General features: G+C 43.0%; 1 protein-coding gene across 1 annotated transcript in view; it reads right to left on the bottom strand.

Moving 5' to 3' along the window:
* PARD3 (par-3 family cell polarity regulator) overlaps positions 1-26,437 on the bottom strand; it is a 1,467,145-nt gene that overhangs the window by 872,236 nt on the left and 568,472 nt on the right. Inside the window, 1 exon segment of the mRNA XM_029588581.1 lies at positions 17,575-17,753. Coding sequence (XP_029444441.1) covers positions 17,575-17,753 — 179 coding nt within the window.

The following is a 26,437-nucleotide window of genomic DNA, read 5'->3' as shown; positions in this document are numbered from 1 at the left end:
AGCTGTGAGGAGCTGATGGGGCTAGCTTGGAACAGAGCTCGAGGAGACCTTTGCTGGCTGGGAGGAGTCATAGTCAGGGTACGATGAGGCTGCATAACAGGTGATCAAAGAGACTAGCATAGTGGGTTTAAAAGAGGTTTGGACAAGTTCCTTGACTAAAAGTCCATTACATATTATTAGCCAGGTATTTACTTCATTCATTTACCATCGTTCTGCTTTCAGTCACGGTAGTTTACAAAATAAAAATATATGACAAATCAAAAAAACAGATAATTAAAACATTCCAATAAAACAATAGATAATACAACATAATTCTATAGGAATGTCTGCTTCAAGGACATTTTTTTTGCAGTCAGATCAAGGGTTCTTATTTTATAACAGACTCCAACTCTTGACTTATTCAGAGAGGTTAATCTCATATGCCACTCAAAAAAAAAAAAAAACCCCACAAGTTTTCAGGTCCTTTTTAAAGATTTTAAAATCTCTCTGTATTCATAATTCATCTGTCATCATGTTCTACAGTTCAGGTACTGTTATTGAAAAGGCCCCATCCCTAACCACCCTTAAATGAGCGTTTTGGATCAAAGGTATAGTTAGTAGATTTTTATTTGCTGATCTGAAAATAAATAGAGCTATTGTTATCCTTAGAGTAACAGGAATGAGATCTACTTTATGGGATCTGCAAGGTACTTGCGACCTGGACTGGCTACTGTTAGAAACAGGATGCTGGGATCAATGGACCTTGGTTTGACCCAGCATGACTATTCTTATGTTATTTTTAAAGCTGATCTCTTTCAAGCAGCAGCAAATCTAAAGGGAGAAATTAAAGAATGGCTAACTCAAAATGAATTAAATCTAGGCAAATGAAATAAATCTTCATTTAAACCTGATATTTTACTAAATCGAGAAAACAATTCAAAATCACCATCTTGTAAACCAAGACTAAATATTTTCCATGCATTAAAAATGGTGGAAAGAAAACCAAATGACTGCCAGAATGATTAAATAGGGAGGTGAAAAAGGCTAATAAAGCCAAAAGGATATCTTTCAAAAACTGGACAGTGGATCTAAATGAAATAGAAAAGAGCATAAGCATTGGCAAGTTAGATGTAAAGCATTAATAAGATAAGCCAAAAATGAATTTGAAAAGAAGCTTGTCAGAGAGGCAAAAACACAAAATAAACACTTCTTAAAGTATATTCAAAACAAGAAGGACAAGAGAAAGTTAACTAGTGTACACTACAACTACTACAAAATGCAGCAGCAAGATCACTCTCAAATACCAAAAGATCTGAACACATCTCACCAATCCTCAAAAATCTACACTGGCTACCCAGCCCTCACAGGATTCATTACAAAGCCCTAACACTCATTCACAAAGCACTATACACCGATAAATTTGACTGGATGAGCCCTACCATGCACTTCCAACCCGCCCAGAGAACACTCCGTTCCATCTCCTCCACTAAAAATGGCCCACCTAACCTCAACAAGAGAGCGAGCCATAACAGTCGCAGGTCCAACACTTTGGAACAGTCTACCGCCCCAGCTGAGGCTCGACCCTACAACACACTCATTTAAAAAGAACCTCAAAAATTGGCTCTTCAATAAAGCATATCCTACAACCTCACACACCACCACCACCTACCACACAAAGGCAAGCCCCCCCCCCCCCCAAAAAAAAACAAAAAACACGCACAGCACTCCCCCTCTCATCTCACCGAAAAATCACACATAATGGCCAACCCACCACGAACCAATTCTTCTTGTTTCACAGGCTACCATACTACAATGTATTCTAACAGCACTGTTATAATTGACAATTCTTTCACCATCTCTACCACTATTTACAATGCTATCCTCTCAATTATATTATCACATATGCTACAAAACTATAAGGTCTAAGCTCCTTCCACCATAATACAAATTGCCAAAGACACTCTTGCTTCTAAGTTTATCATATTACAAAATTTCCCACATTACAGGTTACAGGACACATGTTATATAATGGCTTCACTTCCTCTCCTATAATAGACAAGGCCAAAGCCACCCTTGCATCAAATTTACTCATGCACTATAGTCACTCATGTCTCAAACTTTTATTGTAAAGAAGAAATCTATGCTAATGGATTCCTTGTCACTATGTAAACCTATGCTAATGGATTCCTTCTCTACTATGTAAACTGGTGTGATAACAATAGCTGAACATCGGTATAGAAAAACAAATAAATAAATAAATAAATAAATAAAATAGACCTCTAGATGATTAAAAGGTAGGAGTGCTCAGGGAAAATAAATAAATAAATAAATAAAATAGACCTCTAGATGATTAAAAGGTAGGAGTGCTCAGGGAAGACAAGGCCATAGCAGAAAACTAAATGAATTCTTTGTTTCAGTCTCCTCTGAAGTGGGTGTTGGGGAGATTCCACATTCTTTGATAGTAATGATTCAGAGAAACTGCATCAAACATAAGGTTAACAATAAGATGTAATAGATCAAACTGCAAATTAAAAAGTATCAAGTCACTAGGGATGTGCACTCGTTTCAAATGATTTTTAAAAACACGATGAATAAGGGCAATTTGTTTCATTCGGGGTGGGGGGGGGCCCTGAAATGAATCGTGGGCCCCCTGAATGAAACAGAGGTTATCCATTGCATTTGTTTGAAATTAATGCATCGGGCCTAAGTCTAGGTTCAAAGCCGGTGCCTTGCCTAAAGCGTAGGCCAAGGGTCAAATTAGGGGCCATGGCCTACATCCTAGCATGACCTCTACACCTGAGCCTAGACCTAAGCCCAGATCCGAAGCTGGGGCCTCTCCTAAGGCATAAGCCGAGGACCAAAGTAGGGCCACAGCCCAGGCCCGAGTGCAATGCCAAGGTCTCTTGCCTGATCTGTCAGGGATATCCAATGGAAAGGCTGGGCCTCGAGTCCAAAGTCTTGGCCTAGGCCACAGCCCAGATGCAGGCCCAACACTGCAACCTGGCCTGGAGGCCAGATCCCAATTCCGGGGTCTCGGCCCACACCAAGGCCTTTGCCCCAGCCTAGGCCAGAGCTTGGATCCCAGCTTCAGGTCAGGTCCAGGCCCGGAGCCCAAGCCTCGCACTGTTCCCTCATAGTCTTCTTTCTTCTGATGCCATCCACTAGGGCTGCACCAGAATTAACTCCAGAGCATTCACCCCACTGAACGGCACCTTGTTGATGTACGGCAACTGTACATTAGGCCTGGGTACAGGCTCCAGTGTTGGGACCCGGCCTCCAGACCAGGCCCAGGGGTCATGCCTAGGTTCGGCCTTGCGTAGGCCAACTGCGCAGTAGGTCACCGCAACCTCGGCAAAGCTTCCGCCTGGACCTATTCTTCACCAGCAGATCTTGTCCGAACTGGGTAAGAGGGGGCTGGGAGGATCCTGGCCCCAGCATTTTTCTGGGCGGCCAGGAGCCTCTATTTTTTATTTTTGGCTGTTTATTGGGGAGGGGGGGTTATTGCTTGATTTGTTTTTTTCCTCACAAATTAAATGAATCAAGCAATCCACAAACTGAAATTTGTGGGGGAAATAAACTCCCAAAAACGAAACTAAAAACAAAAAAAAGATTCCCCTGCATAGCCCTAATCTCTGAAGCCAGATGGTATACATTGCAGAGTTCTGAAAGATCCCAAAAATGAAATTTTATTTATTTATTTAACTTTTTTTTTTATAGGCCAACATTCGTTGGGAACATCACATTGGTTTACATGGAACATGAATGCAGCGTAAAAGGCTTTACAGGGAACTAAAATTCAAACATTTTAGAACTAATTTAGAACAGTGACTGTGAGAAACAGTGACTAAATATTTACAGTAGTGACCAAATATTTACAGTAACAAAAGTTATAGCAATAGAGGGGTACGCAGTCTTATTACTAGTAATCACTAATTTCTCATTCAAATCAGCTATGATACCTGAGGACTGGAGGGTAACTAATAAGGCCCCTCTAGGGGTGAGCGGGAGGTTGTAATGCACAAACCAGTAGAAGATATTTTGAAGAACAAAATTACTGCCCATCCTCATAGATCTGGATTAACAGGCCAGAATCAATATGGATTTAGCAGAGGGATATCTTGCCTTAAAAATCTATATTTTTCTTTTGAAGAGGTAAACATATGTTTACAAGGGTAAGTTAATTGATATAGTGTATGTAGATTTTTAGAAATCATTTAACCAAGTTCCTCATGAAAGACTCATCAGGAAATTAAAGTCATGGACTAAGAGACAATGTCCTGTTGATAACTGGCTAAAGAACAGGAAACAGAGCTTAGGACTGAATGATCATTTCTTTCAATGAAAAAAAAATAAAATAATGGAATGCCCCAGGCATCTGTACTGGGCCAGGTGCCATTTAATATATTTAGAATATAAATTATTTTGAAAAGGGAGTGAAGAGTGAGATAATCCAATTTGCAGATGACACAAAATTATTCAAAGTTGTTACATCATGAGCGGACTGTAAGAAATTGCAAGAGGATGTTGCGAGGCTGGTGGATTAAATGTAAAAATGGAAGATAAAATTGAATGGGGACAAGTGCAAAATGATGCACATAGGGAAGAATAAACCAAACTACAGGTGCATGTTGTGGTGTTCCATGTTGGGTGTTACCACCCAGAAAAAAGATCTTGGAATCATTCTGGATAATACTTTGAAATCCTCTGCCCAAGTGTGCGGTGGCGGTCAAAAAAAGCAAATAGAATGTTAGGTACTATTAGGAAAGGAATGTAAAATAAAACAGTGTATATAAAGCCTCTGAATAGATTGATAGTGTGACTAAACCCTGATCACCCTTCTCAAATCGGATACGTGAAAACTTAAAAAAAGGTACTGAGAAGAGAGACCAAAATGTTAAAAGGAACTGAAGGGCTCCCCTATGAGGAAAGGCAGAAAAGATTAAGGAGATTCAGCCTGGAGAACAGAGAGCTAAGAGGATAAAATAAAAGTGTTTAAAATCTTGAATTGAATAGAATGGGTAAACCAAGGACAGTTCTTTCCCCCTTTCAAACAGTAGTAGAATTAGGGGATGTTCCATGAAGGTAATAGGTAGCACATTTAAAGGAAACCAGAAAAAGTATTTTTTCACTCTGCACAAAATGAAATTGAGGAATTTGTTGCCAGATAATGTGGTGAATGTAGTTAGTGTAGCTGGGTTGAAAAGGGTCTAGACAAATTCCTGGAGGAAAAATCGATAAAGCTTTATTAACCATGTAGACAAAGAAAACCCATTGCTTATCCCAGATTTTGAGCAAGAAGGATATTTTTTCTTTGTGATCCTGCCAGGTACTTTTGACCTGGATTAGCTACGATCAGAGACAGGATGCTGGGACTGATGGACCTTTGGTCTGATCCAGTATGGCATTTCTTATATTTCTTATTGATCAATGTGGATTATAGTTAGAGACTTCTGTTTTCAGTTTTTATTTAATTTCCCTGGGGATTTCAATGTGACGATAAAAAAAAATATCAGTGGAAAAATGACTTTTCCACTGATTTATTTTCCTGCTATAACAAAGCAATTTTTTTCCCACTGATTTGTTTTACCGTCACATTGAAATTGCCAGGTAAAATAAAATCTGAAAACAAAAGCCCCTAATTATAGTTCAACATCCATAACATCTAACATTCATAGTATTTTACTCTTAGTACATGAAATCTACAGAAAGAGAAAATAAGTCAGTTAACTTAAAACCATATTGAAAAGAATTGATTAGAAAGCAATGCTTTCACCTTTTTCCTATAAATCAGATAGGCCATTTCATCTCGCATCTCTTTACATAATATGTGCCATAACAATGGGGCCTTGGAGCAGGCTTCTTGTAACCTAAACTCTCAAAATAATGGAACAGCGTGTGATGTGGCAAAGCTATTCAAGGATTCACATAAACCTGAAGGATATGCTCCATGAATCTAAATAAATGGCAAAAGTTTCAACTGAGTGTGTTGCTGAATTGCAAACAAATACAATTCCTTTCAGCTTTGGAGGTAATCCTCTCACCCATACAATTACCAGTAATAAACCTGGCTGTAGCATACTGCACCAGAAGTCGAGCTTTAAATAAAACCATAGGTAAACTTAAGCCCAATCCCTTTAGGGATCTAATCAAGATCACTCTAGGATCTTTGTTAATATGATTTCTGTTTTCTCGAGGCAAAGAAGGATTTGACGTCCTTACATGTAGCTGACATCATTCGACAGAGCCCAGTCAGGAAGGTTGTATAAGAACTTCTAGACATTATTGGCATGCTTGTATTGCATGCTCCTACTACATACTTAGGGACCATTGCTGTCAGTTTGTATTTTATTTTGTCCAGGAAGTATCAGTGTTTATTACAATGAGTGCAAAAAATGGGAGAAATCAGTGCAATAAACTGACCCATCAGTTTTCCAGGTAAATATTTGTTTTTGTTGGGATATACACTAATACATTCTGGGAAAAAATATAAAAACTGAAAATGAAGGTCCCTATACATACTCAATGTATATGCAGCTCAAATTGCATCATGGGACCCCCTTAGTTCTTAGTAGAGCTGGACTTGATTTTCTGCAAAGCTCTTTTGTTTAATTCTCCGCGCTCTCTTTCTTGATTCTTTAATTTTTTCTATATTTTTCCATGTGATTCCTCCCAGTCCTCAGATTCCCATCCCTCTGTTTAAATAGATAGATTTTGAGATCACTTTTCAAGTTTTCTTACTGATATCAGTGCCCATGTCTTGGGCACTGATATCAGTATAGCAGTCTAGGTTTTAGTAAAATCAAGTTTTTCATCAAAGAAACCATAAGCAATGTAGCACATGTGATATAATCATACCTAAAATGCCCAAGCACAAAAAACAAGATACACACAATCAAAAGAAAAATATTTTGGGGAAATGATGTCAGATCCTAAACATGCTTTAGAGAATTAATCCACAGTTTCTTGCCCACAATGGGTTATAAACTCATTTGAAAAATACTGCAGGTAATGTCATCTATCAATTCCCAACCTTTCAAAACATTTCACATAATAACCTTCAATGTTTATTTTATGAAAATAGCTTATCTTTTAGAAAACAAATTTATAATAAACTTCAAGCATCTTTTAGAGCAGTTTTTTCTACTTATCTGTTAAAGCATATTTCAAAAAATATTGTACAAGAAAAGAAACTCTAATCAAATAGATGACCATCAGTGATCAAATCAAGACCCGACCCAACATTGACAACATTTCTATGTCTCCCCACACTTTCCTCAGGGGTAAAAACTGTGAAGCCTCATGTTCAGCCTCTCAGGGCTCTGCTTAAATGTTCAGAAATAGCAGCGAGCTCTCAATTTTTTAGTAAAATTGAGCCATTTGATTTTCCTACACTGTTTTTCAGCCAATGTCCCAGAAGCTGAAGAAGGCCAGTGGCTCTGATGCAAAAGCATCAGGTTTTATCACAGATCCCCATGACAGAGGCTTTTCATGGGGGAGGACCATGACATCTCAGGTGTTACATTGATGGAAGAAGACTCCTAGAGGACCCCATTTCTATCAAGAGCCGATGCAAAACTCTTCGGGAGAGTTAAGTCTGGACAACTGGCATCAAAGATTTTGGGAGCTGCACTGATTTCTAGTGGTCAATCAACATCGATGGAGCAGAGAATTGATACTCTAACATTGAGTACCTATAAGAGCTATCATCCAGCTTCTCCCACCTGAAGAAAGCAAAAGATTTTGCTTCTTCAGTTCTGGCATCAAACTACCCCAATGACATGTATCATGTGAAGGCCAAGAAGCATTGGCACTGGTCTGCATTGGTACATTATGCTGAAAGCAGGGAAATTCTGGCCATTGCAGAAAATCTCCCAAAGCATTCCTGTAGAGTGTCCATCTCAACCTCGCATATCCCTTGTGAAATATCACAGGTTGCCCATGAGTCCAGATATCAGCCACTGGGTCTTCCTCAAATTACCCAAGAAGAGGTGGCCTTTCCTCTTGCTCCCAAGAGTTATTGGCATCAACAGTTTTTGGAGGTGGTATTGGACAGAAAAATCCATGAGGCATTGAAAAAAATGATGGCAGGCTTTGATACATTGGAACTGATAGCATCTGTTGCCTTGAAGACTGAAGTTCAACCTCTGCTAAAGACTAAGGGGTAGATTTTCAAAGAGTTACGCGCGTAACCCCCGAAAACCTACCCCAACCTCCCCCCTGCACGCGCCGAGCCTATTTTGCATAGGCTCGGCGGCGCGCGCAAGCCCCAGGACGCGCGTAAGTTTTGGGGCTTTCCTGGGGGGGGCTTGTCAGGGGCATGTCGAGAGACATGTCCCGGCGGTGCATCATCCTGGGGGCATTCTGGGGGCATGGTTCCGGCCCGGGGGCATTCCGAGGGGCATGGCCACAGCCTCCAGACTGGAACCTGGTGCGCCGGCAGCCGGCCCAAGCAGGCGTAACTTTGGGAATAAAAATGGGGGGGTGTAGATAGGGCTGGGGGGTGGGTTAGGTAGAGGAAGGGATTGGAAGGTGGGGCGGCCTCGGAGGGAACGGGCAGCGCGCACAGGGCTTGGCGCACGCAAGGCGCACCTCCTTGCACACGCCGACCTCAGATTTTATAAGATACGCACGGCTACGTGCGTATCTTATAAAATCCGTTGTACATTTGTTTGCGCCTGGTGTGCGAACAAAAGTATGCGCTCGTGTTTTTTATAAAATGTACCCCTAAGAGCAGTTGGTAGAGTAGCCCTCTAATGGTGGCTCCCCTGCCTCCAGCAGCCTGCGAAGATAGATGCATCGCACTGGCGAAAGCGGCCCCTGTGCGTGCAATTGGGTCGCTCAAGATGTGATGTCACGACGTTTGGCGTCACGGCATGTGACGTCACGTCTTGAGCGGCCAATTGCACGCACAGGGGCTGCTTTCGCCCGTGCAATGCGTCTATCTTCGCGGGCAGCTGGAGGCAGGGGAGGGAGGCCGCGGTCCCTCGTCGCCGATGTCAGTCTCCAGAGGGGGGCAGCAAAAAAAGTAAGTCGCTTCGTTGCTTTTCACTGCCAGTCCTCTCTCCCCTCCTCCCGAAAAGCAAGGCTGCTTTTCACGCCTTGCTTCAGGAGGAGGGGAGAGAGGATGGACAATCCCGAGCGTAGGATTGCCCGTCCTCTCTCCCTTGCTACTTTTTTTTTCCCGCTTTTTTTTTTTTTTCCGTTTTTTCCACTTTCGTTGCTTGCTTCGGGAGGAGAGGAGAGAGGACTGGAAATCCCAAGCGTAGGAGAACCGTCCACTTCCTGGTACCTGTCATTTCAAATGACATTTGAAATGACAGATACCAGCGTGTCAGTGAAGCGTTAGGCCAGCACACCCAGGAAACTGTATAGCACTCTATACAGTAAAATGGGCTGCACGGGCCTAACGCTTCACGGACGCTTCTTAGACGCAGCTTGCATTTGCAAGCTATTTAAATACAGTATCGAGCGGTAGGTGAGCTGGACTGTGCGTGCGGCAACCGCGGGTGCGCCCGGCACTAACGCAGCTCTCCCTACCGCTCCTTACTGTATCAGCCCGTTGATTACATTGTTAATGTTCATGCCTATGTATATTATGTATGTTATATGATTACATTTAGTCATTAAGTCATGCCATTATATGTTATGTTGTAAACCACTGTGATCTTTATTTGGAATGACGGTATATAAAATAACTAGCTAATATGGCAGCTCCAAGAATATCAACAGTTACAATATCCAACAAAAGGAGACCACCCTTCTTCTTTGCTTTTCACTCAGCTCAGGCTTGAAGGATTAAATTGATATAAGTAAACTGAGGGAGGCAGCATTTCTTCAGTCTGTTCTCTGCCCTTTTGGTATAAAATTGTATTGCTGTAAGAAAGTTTATTGAATTGACTTTTTAAAAATAACCAACAGATTTTCAAACAAGAAATAGCAACATCAAGGAAGACCTAGTGTTTGAAGGAAAAAATATATGAACTTCTTCTGAGTAAACATGAGAGATAAGCATTACCTACTCCCGACTAATCTATATTCCTACAGTTTTCAGGAACTGTCTTGGCATCCCATAGGGAGGAACCAATTTATTTTGCATCAGACTATATTCATAAGCAAAGGAAGATAAAGTCATACCTCAAAATTACTGCTGTATTTCATCTTAAGTTCATGAATTCACAAAATAAATCAGGTTCAATTTATAGAATCCCTGATGTTTCCTACTGAAAATCAAAAGCTTCTACAAAGAAGCAATTACTCTGGTCAGCTGTATTTAATGAATATTTTGCAATGCAGCTGATCCTACTGCTTTTAAAGATATTCAATGTCAAAGAATGCAGATTATATTCAGAGTGTAATGAAATGTTTTTACATCTAAAAAGCCAGCATGGGTAATACAAATAGAGCAGATGTTGCCAGTTTGTAAAGGTATCAAAAATACAGCATCAGGGTCTACTCCCCATCTAAATCTACTGAGCTCATGCACTCTCTCTCAGACAATGTAATATATTAAGAAAAAATGCAAAGGATCTAATACTTTGCATGAGTAAAATTAAGCTTGACTGATAGGACTGCCCTCCTATCCAATGATGTGAATTTAAAGGAAGACATGACTGAAATGATGTTTGGACCACAGTATGTTTGTCTAACAGACACTGCCACTCCTCCTCTAACTAGCCACAAGGGTAGCAAATTAACTCTCAAGAACAAAATACCTGTTTCTCTCTCCCATTCTTTGTCTGCCTTACTTTCTTTACATTTATTCTGCTATTTATCTATCAATTACAACAAGGAAAACCACAAAATTTCTTAGTCCAAGATTTGGTCCTTCTGTAGACTAAGGCAAGAGTTACCAACGTTTTCCTGCTTGGGACTGTTTTGACAAAATCACCAGGATCTACTACAGAATATAACCTGTGCAGCTACGACCAGTTTGTTGCAATGGGGTGGAGGGTAAAGACCATGTGCATTTGGGACACCTTACACAACAGCTGAGACAAGGACTTGATGTAAAATAGGCCACAGCTTTGTTGTACAGACATTACAATAAAGTCCTAGTAACCTCAGCGCATGCTGCCAACTTCCGCAGCTTGAGTGTGTGCTTGGTGCTCTTGAAAAGCACCAAGGACTCACTCAAGCTGCGGGACCGACAAGCAGAAAATCATTCAAGTAATGAACTACATTAATCAAACTCATGCACCAAAACAGTTTCCAGTGTAGAAGGGTGCTGAAGGGCTCGAAATAAGCACATGAGATGAGGCACCCCATCGACATGCAATACACTCTGTCAAATGAAAAACCTAGCAAAGGGAAGCTGTCTTGGTGCTCGGGGAGGAGCCAGAAGGCAGACTATGTCGGCCTTTGCCATGAGGACATCTTCTTCGCACTCCCTAAGAAGGTCCAAATCATAGTCAAACAACACGTACAGCACCCTGCATGACTCTTCAGGGATGAAATCATTGACAGATATGCCACCAGGGTAAGATAAGTTGTGAATCAACCTATACTTGCCCCACTCTTTCTTCGGCACCACCGCAAGGGGAGAAAACCACCATACCAGGAAAAGGTGGATGCTATCCTACCTATGCTCAGCTCAGCTATCAACTTTTCCCTGACTACAGGAGCAAACCAGGTCACAGAAGGTACATTTCTGCATGGGGCGGTGACGGAAGAACCCTGGTAGGGTATTCTAAAGCCCTTCTTGTAGTCATTCGGCAGTGCAGTGGTGGTTCGACGATCTGGATAGAAACTTAAACTCCTCTCCAGTAAGGGCCACTGCACTGGGGTTGGAGCTCTATCGAATGCGTTATTTGCCTCTTCCACTATAACACTTCTTGGGGATTCTGGTGGCTGGGTGATCTGTAGTGCAAGTGTTGCCGATGTGCTTGTACTTGCAATATTGCATCAAGCATCCCCCTTTCTTGAATCGCCAGCATGCCTCTAAAGTATTTGTCCCTGAAAGCCCCTGACCTTGTGAATTGCTTTGGCCTTAAAATGGCCAGCTGCTCGCAGGTGCATACAAGTTCTTTCCAGCCATGTTGGTGAGCCACAACTCTACATTGTAGGAACCCCAAATCAAGATCTGAGTGCCAGCCACTCTTTCTCTGAGCCACTTGTCATAGTTGAGCCCAGGCAAATCCCTCATACTCTGAATGGGCACTAACAATAGTGTGCAAGTATGACCACATGGCTAAATGCTGTGAAGGATCAGCACTTCCAACTATTGATGCCAGTCGAGTGAAGGAACAGACCCAGTTATTAATGCTCCTTGCCACTCTTTTACACCCACTGGTGGCTCATGCTGCCTGGGTCATTTCTGGGAGCTATCTCCCTTTCTGCGCCCTTCCAGCAAACTAAAAATGTCTATATATTGCTGATGCCTAATGCAGTGTCATCACTGCTTAGTGTAAAACATCTCTTGAGAATTCAGAGTGATTTAGAGCAGCACCAAGCAGGTGCGCAGATGCCACATACAACACAGCGCCACACCCAGTGCCAGTGGGGGGGCTGGCTATGTATCCATATCACGTGGTAATGCAGCATCGGGTGTTGAGCCATGGTCCCAGGTCCCTCTCATGCTCCCGGCACTGCGGCAGTGGCATTGTGGTGCACCAATGTTGATGCAGCGACACGTGCATGACTCACCACCACTGCAGCTATGACATCACACACTGGTGCCGTAATGCCAGGAGCATGAGGGAGGCAAAGGAGGGGAAAGCCAAATGGATGGAACAGGAAGATCCTGAGGGAGGGACAGAGCGGTTTGGGTGACACCTGGATGCCATATTGGGGGCTTCAAACTTAGGGGCGTCAGGGTGTGGATCCTGCTGTGCAGGAAGCAAGATCAAAAGGGATGGCCCAATGCTGCATGACCATGCAGTAAGGATGCATGGCCATTCCCTCCCTTGGCTCCGTGTACAGCACCATGTTATTATATGCAGCATCCGCGCACTGGCCCGGTGTCTCTCTGATTTCTCAAGAGATGCATTATAGTTTTCGGAATATTATAACATGAACTCCTAAGTTTCAGAAGGCATAAAAGCATACCAAGGTCGGCTTGTCCTTACCCCTTACTTTTCATTCATTTTACTTATAGTACACTTTTATGAGCCACTTGCAAATCTCTGCAAACAATTTCTTAGTCCTCAGCCATAGGCTGAGAACACTAGTTTAATACATTCTCCTTATATCCAAGTCTAAAAGAAGTTTAAAAAGTTTTACTTTATATTTATATATTTATTTATTTATTTTTACAAATATAGTCTCTTATTGCAGAGGTTAGCAGTATCATAAGAATTTTGTTCCCCTTGATCATTTTGAACAAGTCTAGATTTGCACAGCAAAGCAGTAAGTTTTATATCTCCTTGACTTGAGGTTGCTCCTAGGGAAGGGGGAATGGCTATGTGTGCAGGGATGGTTGAGGTGGAGGTGTGTATAGTAAGGATGAGTGTATGTGTGTGTGGGGAGACAGATATGAGTGGTCATCTGAGAGAGAATGGTTTGTGGGGACGAGATCAGTAAGAAGTAAAGTGAGGAGAAGGGTTAAAGATAGGTGGGAAGGGGTGAGTGAGTGAAGTATGTGTATGTTATAGTAGGCACCATGCCTACTCGCTCCACCCTACATGCTCTCTTCCCCTCCTCGCTCTACTCCCCATGTTCTGCTCCTCCCTACTCCACTCCATAAACTAAAAATGGTTGATCTGTACCACAGTGTTGTTGCACATTAGTGATGCCTTTCTGCTGAGAAACTACAGACCTCACAAAATTTGAAGAGCAAATCCAAAGACTTGACTACTACTGCTGCAAAGCAGAATCTGAGACTTCTCCTAGCTCCGTGCACATCAGCTCAAGACTGAAAGAGTTGTTAACTGCTTCCCCAATCCTGTTGCCAAAATCTTTTCACTGAATTAGAACACTAATCCATTCACTATGATACAAACTTGTAAGCAGCATTCAGACTAGGCTGAACACCTCCACCCACCACCATACAATGAATGTGCCCCTTTCCCAAGTACCATCACTTAACACCTGAAGAATAGAAGAAAAGGCCTTACTAATTCTTTGATTTCATAATCTAAGTGCATGCTTAAAAGCAGTGTATATTTGCTACATCATAAAATATCTTTAAAGCAGGGGTGTCAAACATACAGCCTACTACTATGTAACATTTCTATAATACCACACGACAAACTCAGTACTGTACAAACAAAAAAAATTTAAAAAAAGACTGTCCCTGCTCAACAGAGCTTACAATTTAATAAGACAAACATACAGGACAAGGGACTTGGGGTATTTCATAAAGCAAGACAATGATTAAAAAAAAATAAAGTTAGTTAATGATTTTAAAAGCAGACAAACAGGCCTATGTTTTAAAAGGAGCATCAGAAAGATAGATCTTTAGATGGTATTTAAACACAGTAACAGAGGCAGCAGGACGCATCAGTTCAGGAAGTCTATCCAAGCAGCCAGGTGGAAAGCACAGAGTGGGGGAATTGGCGGTAGAGGAGAAATGCACAGATAGGCGTGACGTCTGATTTATGGCCTACCAGCCTCAACCCACTACTCACCTGAGCCACCCTACCACATCACCACCACTGTTGGGCACTAGCAAATAATTCCTCTGAGTCAGTGTAATCATTGATGGAAAGCTGCAAGCAAGGGAGACTGATGGGAGGAGTATGCATGCACCCAAAAGTTGAAAGAAGATAACTGCATCCTTCCACTCAAGGAGAAGAAATGGAGAGGGCAAGAGGTGGACATAACGCAAGCCAACAGGCGCACAAAGTATGAGGGCAGGTTGGGTACATGGCACTGTGGAGTTCGTAAACGGCCAAGACCTCATGTGAATGAGAGAAATGGGAGAAGAGACGACAGTGACAGTAGTCATGAAAAGAAAGTTGGTTACAGTAATATTGTCCTCCAAATAGGACTACTTTGAGAGTTACCATAAGAAATTGACGCTACTGCTGTTAATCTGCTGCTTTTAAAAAAAGGCCTGAGGATGTGTTATAATGTTCGTGCATGCAGTAAGGCAAACCTATGATACTACTAGCTTATCCTAAAAATCAAACCTGGAGCCACTCAGCGAACTGACTAGCTCTACTTTTCCAGGGCAGTCACTACAATCAGAGGGGAACCCGCCCTCGTTCCACTTGGAGCACATGTTTTCAACATGGCCAGACACTGAAATAAGTTAGAAGCTTTGGACTGTTAATGAAGGATTCCCATGCACGGCATATGTTCATTTAAAGTTTGAAGGTCGCAAAAAAAATAAAAGAAAAAGGAAACATTTCTTAGCATTGGTGGAGGGGGGATCCAAGATGGAGGCTGCATCAACTAACCTGCTGTATGTGCTTCTCAACATTTTCAGGTTTTCTTATAATTATGATGATTAAAAGGAAGGAGAGGTTTTCTCCTCTGATCACCAATGATCGCCAGAGTTCCATTATCCCCTTACTGGTCAAGGAGTCAAAATCCATAGAACCAGGTTGTCCTATCTTATCAATTGGCTTACCCTGTGAATCAAGGATCCACAGGCCAGATAAACTGCAAAATTCAAAAAAAGTTGGCAATTTTCACTTAATTCTGTAGCCTTTCCAAGCAAGCTCCTTGCAGGTCTTCGGTGCATGTTTCACATTTGATTTCCTGGTAGTCTCCCCCATCAACATCAGAGGAGGATCTTCTAGACGTGATGAAAATGGTGAGTCATTCACCAGCAGGGTGGAGTCAACAGGAGAGGCTATCAGCTTAATGGCTGACATGGACAGCGTTCCTGAAGAGTGTCTAGAGTTCTGTGGAAAATGATTGAGCCTGTGGAAGAGGCTGGAATGCAGGCCTCTGTCAATTTGCTGCAATAAGGTTTTGTGGCTCAAATGTCACTCCATCAGATTCCTTGGTCTTGTATTGGTGGATATTCTACAAATATGTGCCTGACTTTATTTGTAGTCATTTGCACAGGTGAACATGGGTTCTTTTTCAGGAAACTTGTCTAAAGGGAAGTTGCCTTAGCATATTGGGTTCTCGTCTATAGGGCAAGATGCTAGGAGTAAATTATCTGATTCTAAATAAACTACAATTTACTCTAAGACTCAAGTAATGCTGCTACCATGTCTGAAATGTCTCCATTCATTGTACTACTTTTCTTTTTAGCAAGGTGGAAGCTTTGGTTGGGCCAAGCTAGATATAGAAGCCAGTGAGCTATCTGCTGAAACAATAACAGGAGATGTATCATCTTTAGACTCTGAGCTCACTGGAATACAGGGGAAAGTAGCTATATTAATTCAAGGTAATATGATATTACATCATAAGTTAGAAAGTGTTGAGAATGTTCTAAGTTCCAATAATATTTGATTGATTAGCTTTCCATATCTATGTAATATTTCCACTAACAATGTTTAAAAGTTATTTAAAAGACATGCTTGAGGTGACAAAACTTTTCCACCAATCACTACAGCTTTTTATTTACCTAGTGAAAGAGAAATTGGGATGGTATATAATAAAATGCATTCTTCTGGGAATAAGGGTTAGAAAACTGATTCTGGCTCTAGACCTTTATCTGCAGATTTGCTACCCTATTGTGTGGTGAGGGCCACTTTAAAAGGAATCTGACCTTAAATGTTCATTCTGTTTTTCCCCAAGCGTGAGAAGAAGTTTCAAATTAAGTTTCAAGAAAGAATTGAACACAACTTAATCATTTTTGGCACTAAGATCTTGTATTATGACATTTGGGCTGCATTTGGGCTGCATCACTATGTGTTTTTAGATCCAAAGTAGTCATCTGACATGAGGACAGCTGTGGAAGATTTCCTCTCTTAATGTATATTACAATTTGCTGTATTATGTTATAATAAATTCTGCCTTTTTTTTCCTGAAATTTGAAATGTTTTGAATTATTTGAAAATTTAATATATAAAAGAAAAACAAACGCATTTCTGTTAAAGGTTTGGGTAGTAGATTGTAAGCATGAACAGTCTCAAATGATGTACAAACTAGGCTTTGTTTTGCATTGGTTAAAAGTAGGACACAGAAAAAAATTTTAAAAAGTGTGTTCAGCAATACAATAAAATAATGTACTTTCAAGTTCTAAAATGCAGTGAAACATGAATCATGCTGCTTTCTTTAGTTATCAACGTGTTCATGCAGAAATCTGCTGAAGGTATGCAGGAAAAGCTTCCCACTGTGAGTCTCTCTCTACCTCCAAGAAGTTATCGCTTACGTTCATATGCAACATTTGCATTGGTTGCTTTGTGTTGCCATAGGAAAATGAGAGAACAGTTTTTCCTAGCCTATATGAAAAAAGTTCATGACTATGTGCTTCATCATCAATGCTATTATACAGTTTTGATCTGCAGTGGGATCCAGAGCAACTTTAAGACATTCCACCCAGGTAGTGGAGGCGATATATGCTGTAAGATGTATGGTTTAGGTGGTCTATTACTGTTACTCTCTAGATGGCAACACAAAGTTAATAGCTAATACCCATAAGGGAACAGATATCAAAATGGGAATAGGGAATAAACTTGAGTGTTTCCAGAACGAAGACATGCATAATAGTCCATTCTGCTTTGTTTAGGGTTACAGAAAAAGAAAGAGCCTTACCTTTTTCTCAAGGCTGCCAGGACCTCCAGAGGTATTTTTTTTAAGGAAGCCTGCTGTTGTGGACCATCTTGTGGGGTTTTTTCGAGAAGGCTCTTCAGAGGAAAAATTAGATTCACTTATGGACGTTGATATACCAATCAATGCAGGATCACTGCTGCGACGTACATGAAGTGGCATATCTTTAAAGATAAAAGAAAATGACGAAATTAACTAGTATGTAATGTAATGTAAAAGGTATTTATTTAAAATAATAGGCGACAAACATGATAAAAGAAAAAAATCTGAGGCATACTGCAAGAATGTCTTTCAATATGTGCAAGCAGTATCAATTTATTTTAATAAGTTGAACATTTTATTACATATCTAGGCTTACATTAGAGCAAAAGCCATATTCTGGAAGGAATTCTGAGGAGGACTATCTCCAGTCAGATAATGTAGCATTTTAACAGTTAAATTTTCTGCTGTAGTGGTACATAGCTGGGGCAGCCCAAACACCCATGGCTCCTCCCCTCCCCCTCCCACACAGTTAACACCACCAAGAAACCTAAAACAAACAAAACGTAACACTATAACTTTTTGACGTAATGGCCGCAGCGTTTTTTAGATGACTCTAATTTAGGCGCAAAGTCCGGTCACTTCTTCCTGCTCTTAAACTACAGGGCAAGTGCCGATAATTTCAATACTCAACCGCCCAAACGGATAATGAGGGGTCTTGCTCCCGCAAGCCCCAACAGGGGTCAGGACTGATCGCCCCCCACCCCACCTCCAGAGGGGCCCCATGCGGCAAGCCCACCAGAGTCCCTCCCAATTGTATCCAGCTGTCGACATGTCAAGCCCCAATCCCCGGGCCTAACATGTCCTGTCTTGCCCATCCGCTGCAAAGTGTGGCCCCAAACTTTCTCTTTTACCAGCACCTTCCTGCTCCATTATTGCCTCCTGTTAGCTCAATTTCCCTCTCCTGGTCACCATCACCATGATAGGTTAGCATGCTACCTAACATTTTTGTCCGAACTACCATGTAGAGTGGGTTGAGTGGGTATTGCCATTTCACCTGGCCGAGGAGAAAGGCAGTGCAGCGGAAGCCGGCATGATTTAAATCCCCCGCAGGCCTGCCCTCAGCATGATGTCACTGTGCTGTCCCTCCTGACCAATGAGATGGTCCATTACTGGGTCGTGTACAGATCTCACCACACGTCAAAGCCATCACATGTCAAAGCCAACCGCCTGGTACGCATACAACACCGCACCCAGGATATCCCAACTTCTCCAAGCTGTTGATGCCATTGCTGAGGATCCCAGACCACCGCTGCACACCGGGTAAGTATGTCAATAGTGGGGGGATGAGGTGGCCACCCGCATAGGTACTTCGGTTACCCAGTTATTCACGGCACCCATGTATCCATGCTGGGGAGCCACCCATTAACTGGGACAGCCTGCACACCAATGGCTCCTCCCCTCCCGCTCAGGTAACGTGCAAGAACCAGAAACAAACAAAACCTATCACTGTAACTTTTGGATGTAATGGCCATAACTGTTTATTAGATGACCCTAACAGGGGAGTCTAATTTAGGTGCCAATTTCCATCACTTCTTCCTGCTCTTAAACTACAAGGCAGGTGCAGATAATTCCAATTCTTCACTACCCAAGTGGATAGCGTGGTGCTCGCTCCCATGAACCCCAAAAGGCATTGTGACCACCCGCCACCACTACCACTGGAAGGGTCCCATGCGGGTTGCCACGCAGCAAGTCGACCAGAGCCCCTCCCAATTATATCCGGCTGTCAACACTTCAAGCCCCAGTCCCTCGGCCTGACATTTCCCATCTTGGCCATCCGCTGCAAGGTGCTGCCCTAGCCAACTTTCTCCATTACCGGCACCTTCCTGATTCCTTTATTGCCTCCTGTTATCTCAATTTCCCTCTCCTGGACTCGGTCACTACTGCCACAGGAATCTTGTCATGCACGGGCCAGGGTATGAATTATCCTGCCTGCTCATGACACTCTCCTCCAAAATCAAATGGCTATGGCTCATGTATCCATATTAATGTCCAACTTCTGAATGGCTTGCAGAAATAGGTCATTGCATATATTTGACAAATGTACACCGTGGTGGTGGCGAACAAGCCCCAGACTCCTAGCCAAACTAGGATATGTTTTGATGTGTAAACCACTTTGGGTTCCCTTTGGGGTATGAAGGCAGTATAAGCCTAAATAAGAATAGAAGCTTTCCTTTGGTATACAGAAACCACATCTCCCACTTCAAGAGCCTCCCCAGTTGCTTCATTACAGCCAAGAGTCACTTCTTGAGAAAGGTAGACATATATTGGAAAATAAGGTTATATAAACTCTTTCTGGATCAAATTCTAGCTGAAGTGTTGATAGGGACACTAGTAGATATCATCAGTATTTCAGAATGGAACTGTCTCCCTCCCCCAAATTTTTCAATTCACCAGTGTAGGGGTATCTTTGTGGGGGTATAAAAGTCCAATAAAACACAAGATAAATGTAGTTTAAAAGTCAGCATCTGCTGGTTTAAGAGCACGGTTGCCAATTCCAAAGAAAGATTTTTACTGACAGTCTGGTGGGAAGGGATAATTGATTTATTTTACTGAGGGTTTCCTTAGAGAGTCTACAGAGTGGAAAGAAGAGCGCCCCCCCCCCCCCCCCGGCCATTTTGCAGAACAGTGGGGACAGGGGGCTCCCAAGCTTCCTTCTCCTCTGCTGAAGGGGCAGTGCGTGTACCTTAGCTACTTGTCTACGGCCCAAGCCACATCGTTTTCCAGCTTCCACCTATCATAGAAAGCGACATGGTGGCCCCATGGAAAACTAGCCTGCCTCCAATAACTAGTCCTGGAGACGGGCTACTTTTCCATGGGCCACCCTGTAGTAAAGAGATGCAGCCTGGCTTACTAATCGCCAGGAAATTTACAGGTGTCAAACACATTTACAGACATTACGCATAGGTCCAGGTCCCTGCTGTTTTTACGGGCAGTTGGTAACCCCATTTAAGAACAATGAATGGTTCGGTCTTGAAACTGACGCTTTCTTTACAGCTTTCAACTGGCAAGGGAGAACCAGTGGCAACAGGATAGTCCTTGTGGAGACGTGAAAAACAAAAATGAAGAAAAAAAAAAAGGGCGCGAGGGGACTGTAGATCTATTGGAAAACGACAAAAAATTTATAAAATTGCAATTTTCCAAATTTGATTGAGGATGTATTTTCCATCAAACAAAAATGAGTTTCAAAATGCTTATTTAGCAATGATTGGTGTAAAGCTTCTACTGCCCTTCTGGTTTGTTTGTGATGTGAAAGAAAGAAGAAAATGAAAGCAAACCATAAATGCAATGCATTAACAACTTTCACACTCTGTTCCTGGATTATGCTACTGACTACTGCTTTGCTTGTGCGATAATCAACAGTTCCCTCTACTGGCTTGAGCAGTTTGCTCTGCTCTTGAGTGTAAAGCACAGAAAATTGTGTGTTCTTTCCAAGCTAGCAGTGACAGGCAGAGCCAAAGTTATGCAGAGAAACAAAGCCCGCTGTACAAGGAACAATGGGATGAAAATGCCGTAGTGACCTAGTTACAAATGCCATAATGCCAGATAATAACAATGCAAAAAGATGCTGATTTTCTAGGGCTTTAATATTTCATATCAGATAAAAGATAAAAAGAAATCCCTGAACTTGGAAGGAACATCTCTTAAGCAAAGCTAACTTCACCTCACCGCAGAGCACGTTTTGTATTCTCAAAAAAATAAAACAGCTCACGGTGCTGGGAGCCAGCTGCTTAAGATATCCATGATCCTCGTGGAATATAAACATATCTACCTGGAAAGGGAGCTACAACAAAGTTTTAAAAATAATGACTTTTAGCTACTATATCTCTTCCTCTATAGTAGGGCTTCAGAAATCTGTCCTTGTGATCCCATGACCATTGGGTTTTTGAGATATCCACAATGAATATGCATAAGCTTTGCTTATATACACAGGAGACCCAATATATGCAAATTTATCACATGTATATCAATTGTGGCTATCCTGAAAATCTGACTCTTCATTGGGTCATGAGGACAAATTTAGAAAACTCTACTTTACAGGAAAGCGAGCTCCAATTACAGAAAGACAAACTTTTATTCAAGAAAAAGTTACTTAGAACATTCAATGCTCAGGAATAACTCCTCTCATACCATGAAAAATATTTTTTTTTAAAAATCACAGCTTAAGAAAATAAATGCCCATTTATTTTCAACAATATATGAAGTTATGGAGCATGTGAAGATATATCTATACAATTTTTTTTTTCTTAAACGATCCATGCACATAATCTACACACACATTGAAAATATAGATTCTACTGACAGTCAATGAAGGCAAATGATTTCAAGGAAAACATGTTTTATTTTATTTTATTACTTTTTATTTAGAAAATAGTGGAAATAGCAACAATTATACAGTATTATAACACAAAACTTTCTGAAAAACATCAACAAAATGTGAGAAATGGAACAGGATTATATAATTGATAAAGCAGAGATGCTTAACTGTAACAGGTATTCTCCGAGGGCAGCAGGATGTTAGTCCTCACACATAGGTGACATCATCAGATGGAGCTCCAATGCAGAAATAGACACACAGAGCATGCCCAGCATGCCCTATCCCACACATTCACGCGGGGTCCCTCTTTAGTCTTGTATCATAGAATTATAATGAAAATGAAAGCAGAAGAAACCAAACTCTGCGGGATGGCGGGCAGGTTTCAGGAGGATGAACATCTTGCTGTCCCTTGGAGAATACCTGTTACAGGTAAGAACTCTGCTTTCTCTGAGGACAAGCAGGATGTAGTCTTCATACATGGGTGAATCCCTAGTGACCGGCTGCTCCCCAATACAAAAGAGGACCAACAGACACCTAACCAGGTGCCAAAGGGCATAACAACAACTGTGCTGTTGGTAATAGAGGGGAGAGACAGCCTGAACCCAAACATTGGACCCTAGGTGGGGAGAATTGGGTTCGATACCTCAAACAGGTTCCAAAGGACAGACCGGCTGAACCCATTTCACATCAGCCATTCCCATCCAGACAATAGTGAGATGTAAATGTATGGGGAGAACCCCACGTCGCAGCTTTGCAGATCTCCTCCACTGGAATTGCTCACAAGTGGGCCACCAAAGCTGCCATAACTCTGACAGAATGAGTCTTGACATGACCCCCAAGATGCAGTCCTGATTGGGCGTAAAAGAAGGAGATGCAATCTGCTAGCCTACTGAATAGTGTCTGTTTGTTAACAGTAATGGCCAAACTATTCCTATCAAAAGAAATAAAAAGTTGGGTGGACTGTTAATGAGCTTCTGTCTGCTCCAGGTAGAAGGCTAAGGCTCGCTTGCAGTCAAACTGTGCAGTGCTCTTTTGCCTTGGTGCAAATGGAGCCTGGGAAAGAATGTTGGCAGGACAATGGACTGGTTAAGATGGAAGCAGGAACTTAGGGTATGTACGTAAGACCACCTTGTCATGATAAAACTTAGTGGAAAGGTGGATAAGTCACTAAGGCTGGAGCTCACTGACCCTGTGCGCTGAGGTGACCCACCACCAAAAATATGACCTTCCAGGTCAGGTACTTCAGGTCACAAAAGGAGCTTTCATCAGCTGAGCAACACCATATTGAGGACTCAAGACACAGCGGGAGGCCTTGGGTAGGTTTTCATTTGAAGCAGGCCTCGCATGAATCGTACAAATGTAGGGTGTATAGAGATGGGCGTACCATCTACACCTTGGTGGTATGCACCAACTGCACTGAGATAAACTCTAATGGAGTTGGTCTTTAAACCAGCTTCCGTCAGGTGAAGGTAATCAAGCAGTTTTTGATTGGGACAGAAGAATGGATCCTAGTGCCTTCTGCTCACACCATACAAAAACCTTCTCCACTTCAGCCCATAGGACTTTCTAGAAGCCACCAGGACCCAAGGCACATCCTGATAAAGATCAAGCAGCTGCAGGATTAACTTCTCAACATCCATGCTGTCAACGACAGGGCCTGGAGGTTGGGATGCCGCAGCCTACCTTGATCAGATGAGATCTGGGGAAGTCCCCAGACTATCAGTCTCCAGATGAACAACTCCTGTAAGAGTGGAAACCAGACATGTCTCAGTCAATGAGGGGCAATGAGTATCATAGTCCCCCTGTCCTCACAAAGCTTCAAGCGAATCATAGCCACTAAGGGAATTGGAAGAAACGCGTACAGAAGACCCTTGCCCCAATAACAGGCAAAGGCATCCAAAGGCTGGTTTGTCGTCTGACCTGTTCAGGGAGCTAAACCGAGGCACCTTCCAGTTGCAAGGGGACACAAACAGATCTATGTCCAGGCTACCCCAGAGGTGGAATATGCGATTCACTACCCCGGTCCAAGGACCACTTGTGGGGTCTGAAAGCTCGACTCAGCCTGTCTGCTACCACATTCTCCTTCCTGGCCAAGAACATGGCCCTGAGCACCATCCCACGACCAGATCTGGACCACTTCCTTACACAAAAGATACAATTCTGTGCCTCCCTGCTTGTTAACATATTACATGGCTACCTGGCTGGCAATTTGGATCAGGATAACTTTATTGGTCAGCTGATCTCTGAAAGCCCATAGCACATAACTGATCGCCCGAAGCTCCAGGAAGCTGACTTGACAAGAGCGTTCCTGAGCAGACCAGAGACCCTGGGTGTTGAGCCGAGCCCATCCCCCCCCCCCCCCCCCCACCTCCCCAGGGTGGACATACCCATGGTTAGGATAATTTGGGAAGGGAGACTTGAAAAGAGATCCCCTTTTCCAGATTTGAAAGTAGCTACCACCAGGACAATGAGTTCCAGAGAGACATGGTGACTTGGACGCAGTCCTGGAAGCTCTGAGTGGCCTGGCACTATTGCTACCTCAGGGTCCACTGGGCTTCTCTGCATGAGCAAACGAACCAAGGGAGTGACATGGATGGTTGTGGCCATATGGTCCAACATCCTTACATGTGCCAAACTGCCTCCAGCTGGCAATGTTGAATCTCTGCCATGATGGTAGTCAAGGTGATGGCCCTCTGGTGAGGCAGGAAGGCCTTGGCCTGAGCCACATCTAGCAGGCCTCCTATGAAGTCCCACTGAAGTGACGAGTTGAGATGGGACTTTGAGTAGTTGAGAATGAACCCTAGTAACTCCAACACCTATATGGTCAAGCACATGGACCTGATGGCCCCTGCCTGAGATGTGCTCTTGACCAGCCAATCATCTAGATAGGGAAAACATGAACACGCAGCCTGCAGAGGTGCACATTCACCATGTCCAGGCATTTTTTGAAGACCCATAGGGTTGATGCTAGCCCGAACGGCAACACCCAGTACTGGAAGTGCTGTTTTCCCACCACAAATCGGGGATACTTCCTGTGACTGGGGAAGAACTCGATGTAAGTGTATGCATCCTTTACATTGAGGGAGCATAGCCAGTCCCCTTTTTGTAAAAGGGGATTCAAGGTGCCCGGGGAACCATCCTGACCTCTCCTTTTTTTTTTTTTAGAAACTTGTTCAAGGGTCTCACATCGAGGATAATACAGAGCCCTCCTGTTCTCTTTGGAATCAGGAAGTACCTGGAGTAGAATCCCCACCATCTTTGCCCTGGTGGTACAGGCTCAACCACCATAGCTGTTAAGAGGGAGGAGAGCTCCGCTAGTAGTGCCTCCTGATGCGCTATCGGCCCCCAAAATGGGCACAGAGGGCAATTTGGTGGGACACCCAAAAGATTCAATTGGTACCCCAGATGGACGATGGAAAGAATCCACTGGGTCAAGGTTATACTGGGCAACTGGTTCACAAAGAACCGCAACCTGCCTCCAACCAGAGGGTCCAATATCCCAGGTATGGATGACTGGCCTAAGCTCCCCTACAACCCAGCCAAAACCTATTTCTGGAGTTGACTGAGGAGTCTGCTGGGGCTTGGGGGCTCTCTGCTGCCTGGGACGGCCACAAGATCCCTGATGGTGTGGATGGAAGCAAGGAAGAGGATAGAACATCCTTTGGCAAAAGAAAGACTTCCTTGGCCCCTGTCTCACCAGCCTCCTAGAAGAGGATGAGGGGTCTGGAGAGCTGTTGGAGAGTTTCATGATGATCATGAAGTTGGGCCACAGTGTCCCTCATCCTCTCTCCAAAGAGATTCTCCCGAGTACACAGCACATCAGCAAGTCATTCCTGTTCCTCTGGTGAGATTCGAGGCCCATAGCCATGCCATTCTGCGGGCGCCGATTCCCACTGCAGAGACTCTCGATGTCATTTCGAAAACATCATAGGTTGGTCAAACCTCATGTTTCCTACATTCCAGACGCTTATGCACCAGCAATATGAGAGTGTCCTACTGATGATGAGGCAGCTGCTCGGCCACCTCCTGCACCTGCTTCCAGATGTCCCACGAATATTGGCTCATGTAGAGCTGATAGGCAGCCATGTGGGAAATGAGCATGGTGCCTTGAAATACCTTCCTCCCAAAAGCATCCATCACTCTATGGTCCCTTTCCGGGTGTACTGAGGAATGAGTCAGAGAGCACTTGTCCCTCTTGAGGGAAGATCTGACCACTGACTGTTGGAGCAGCTGACGCTTACTGAATCCGGCAGCCTTCTGGATGAGGTAGACCCCTTCCGCCTTCTTATTAATAGGAGGTACTGTGAGGGGGTGTTCCCATATCCTCAGCAGCAGTTCCTTAAGGATCTCGTGCACCAGGACTGCCACAATTTCCATAGGAGGCTCCAGGAACTGGAGGATCTCAAGCATTTTGTGTCTGACATCCTCTTCCATTAGTAACTAAAATGGGATGGCTTCAGCTATCACACTCACAAACCCTGTGAAGGTAGA

Source organism: Rhinatrema bivittatum, chromosome 2, assembly GCF_901001135.1.
Source record: "Rhinatrema bivittatum chromosome 2, aRhiBiv1.1, whole genome shotgun sequence".
NCBI lineage: Eukaryota > Metazoa > Chordata > Amphibia > Gymnophiona > Rhinatrematidae > Rhinatrema > Rhinatrema bivittatum.
The sequence above is the reverse complement of the archived record's forward strand: the minus strand, read 5'-3'. Positions and strand labels throughout refer to the sequence as shown.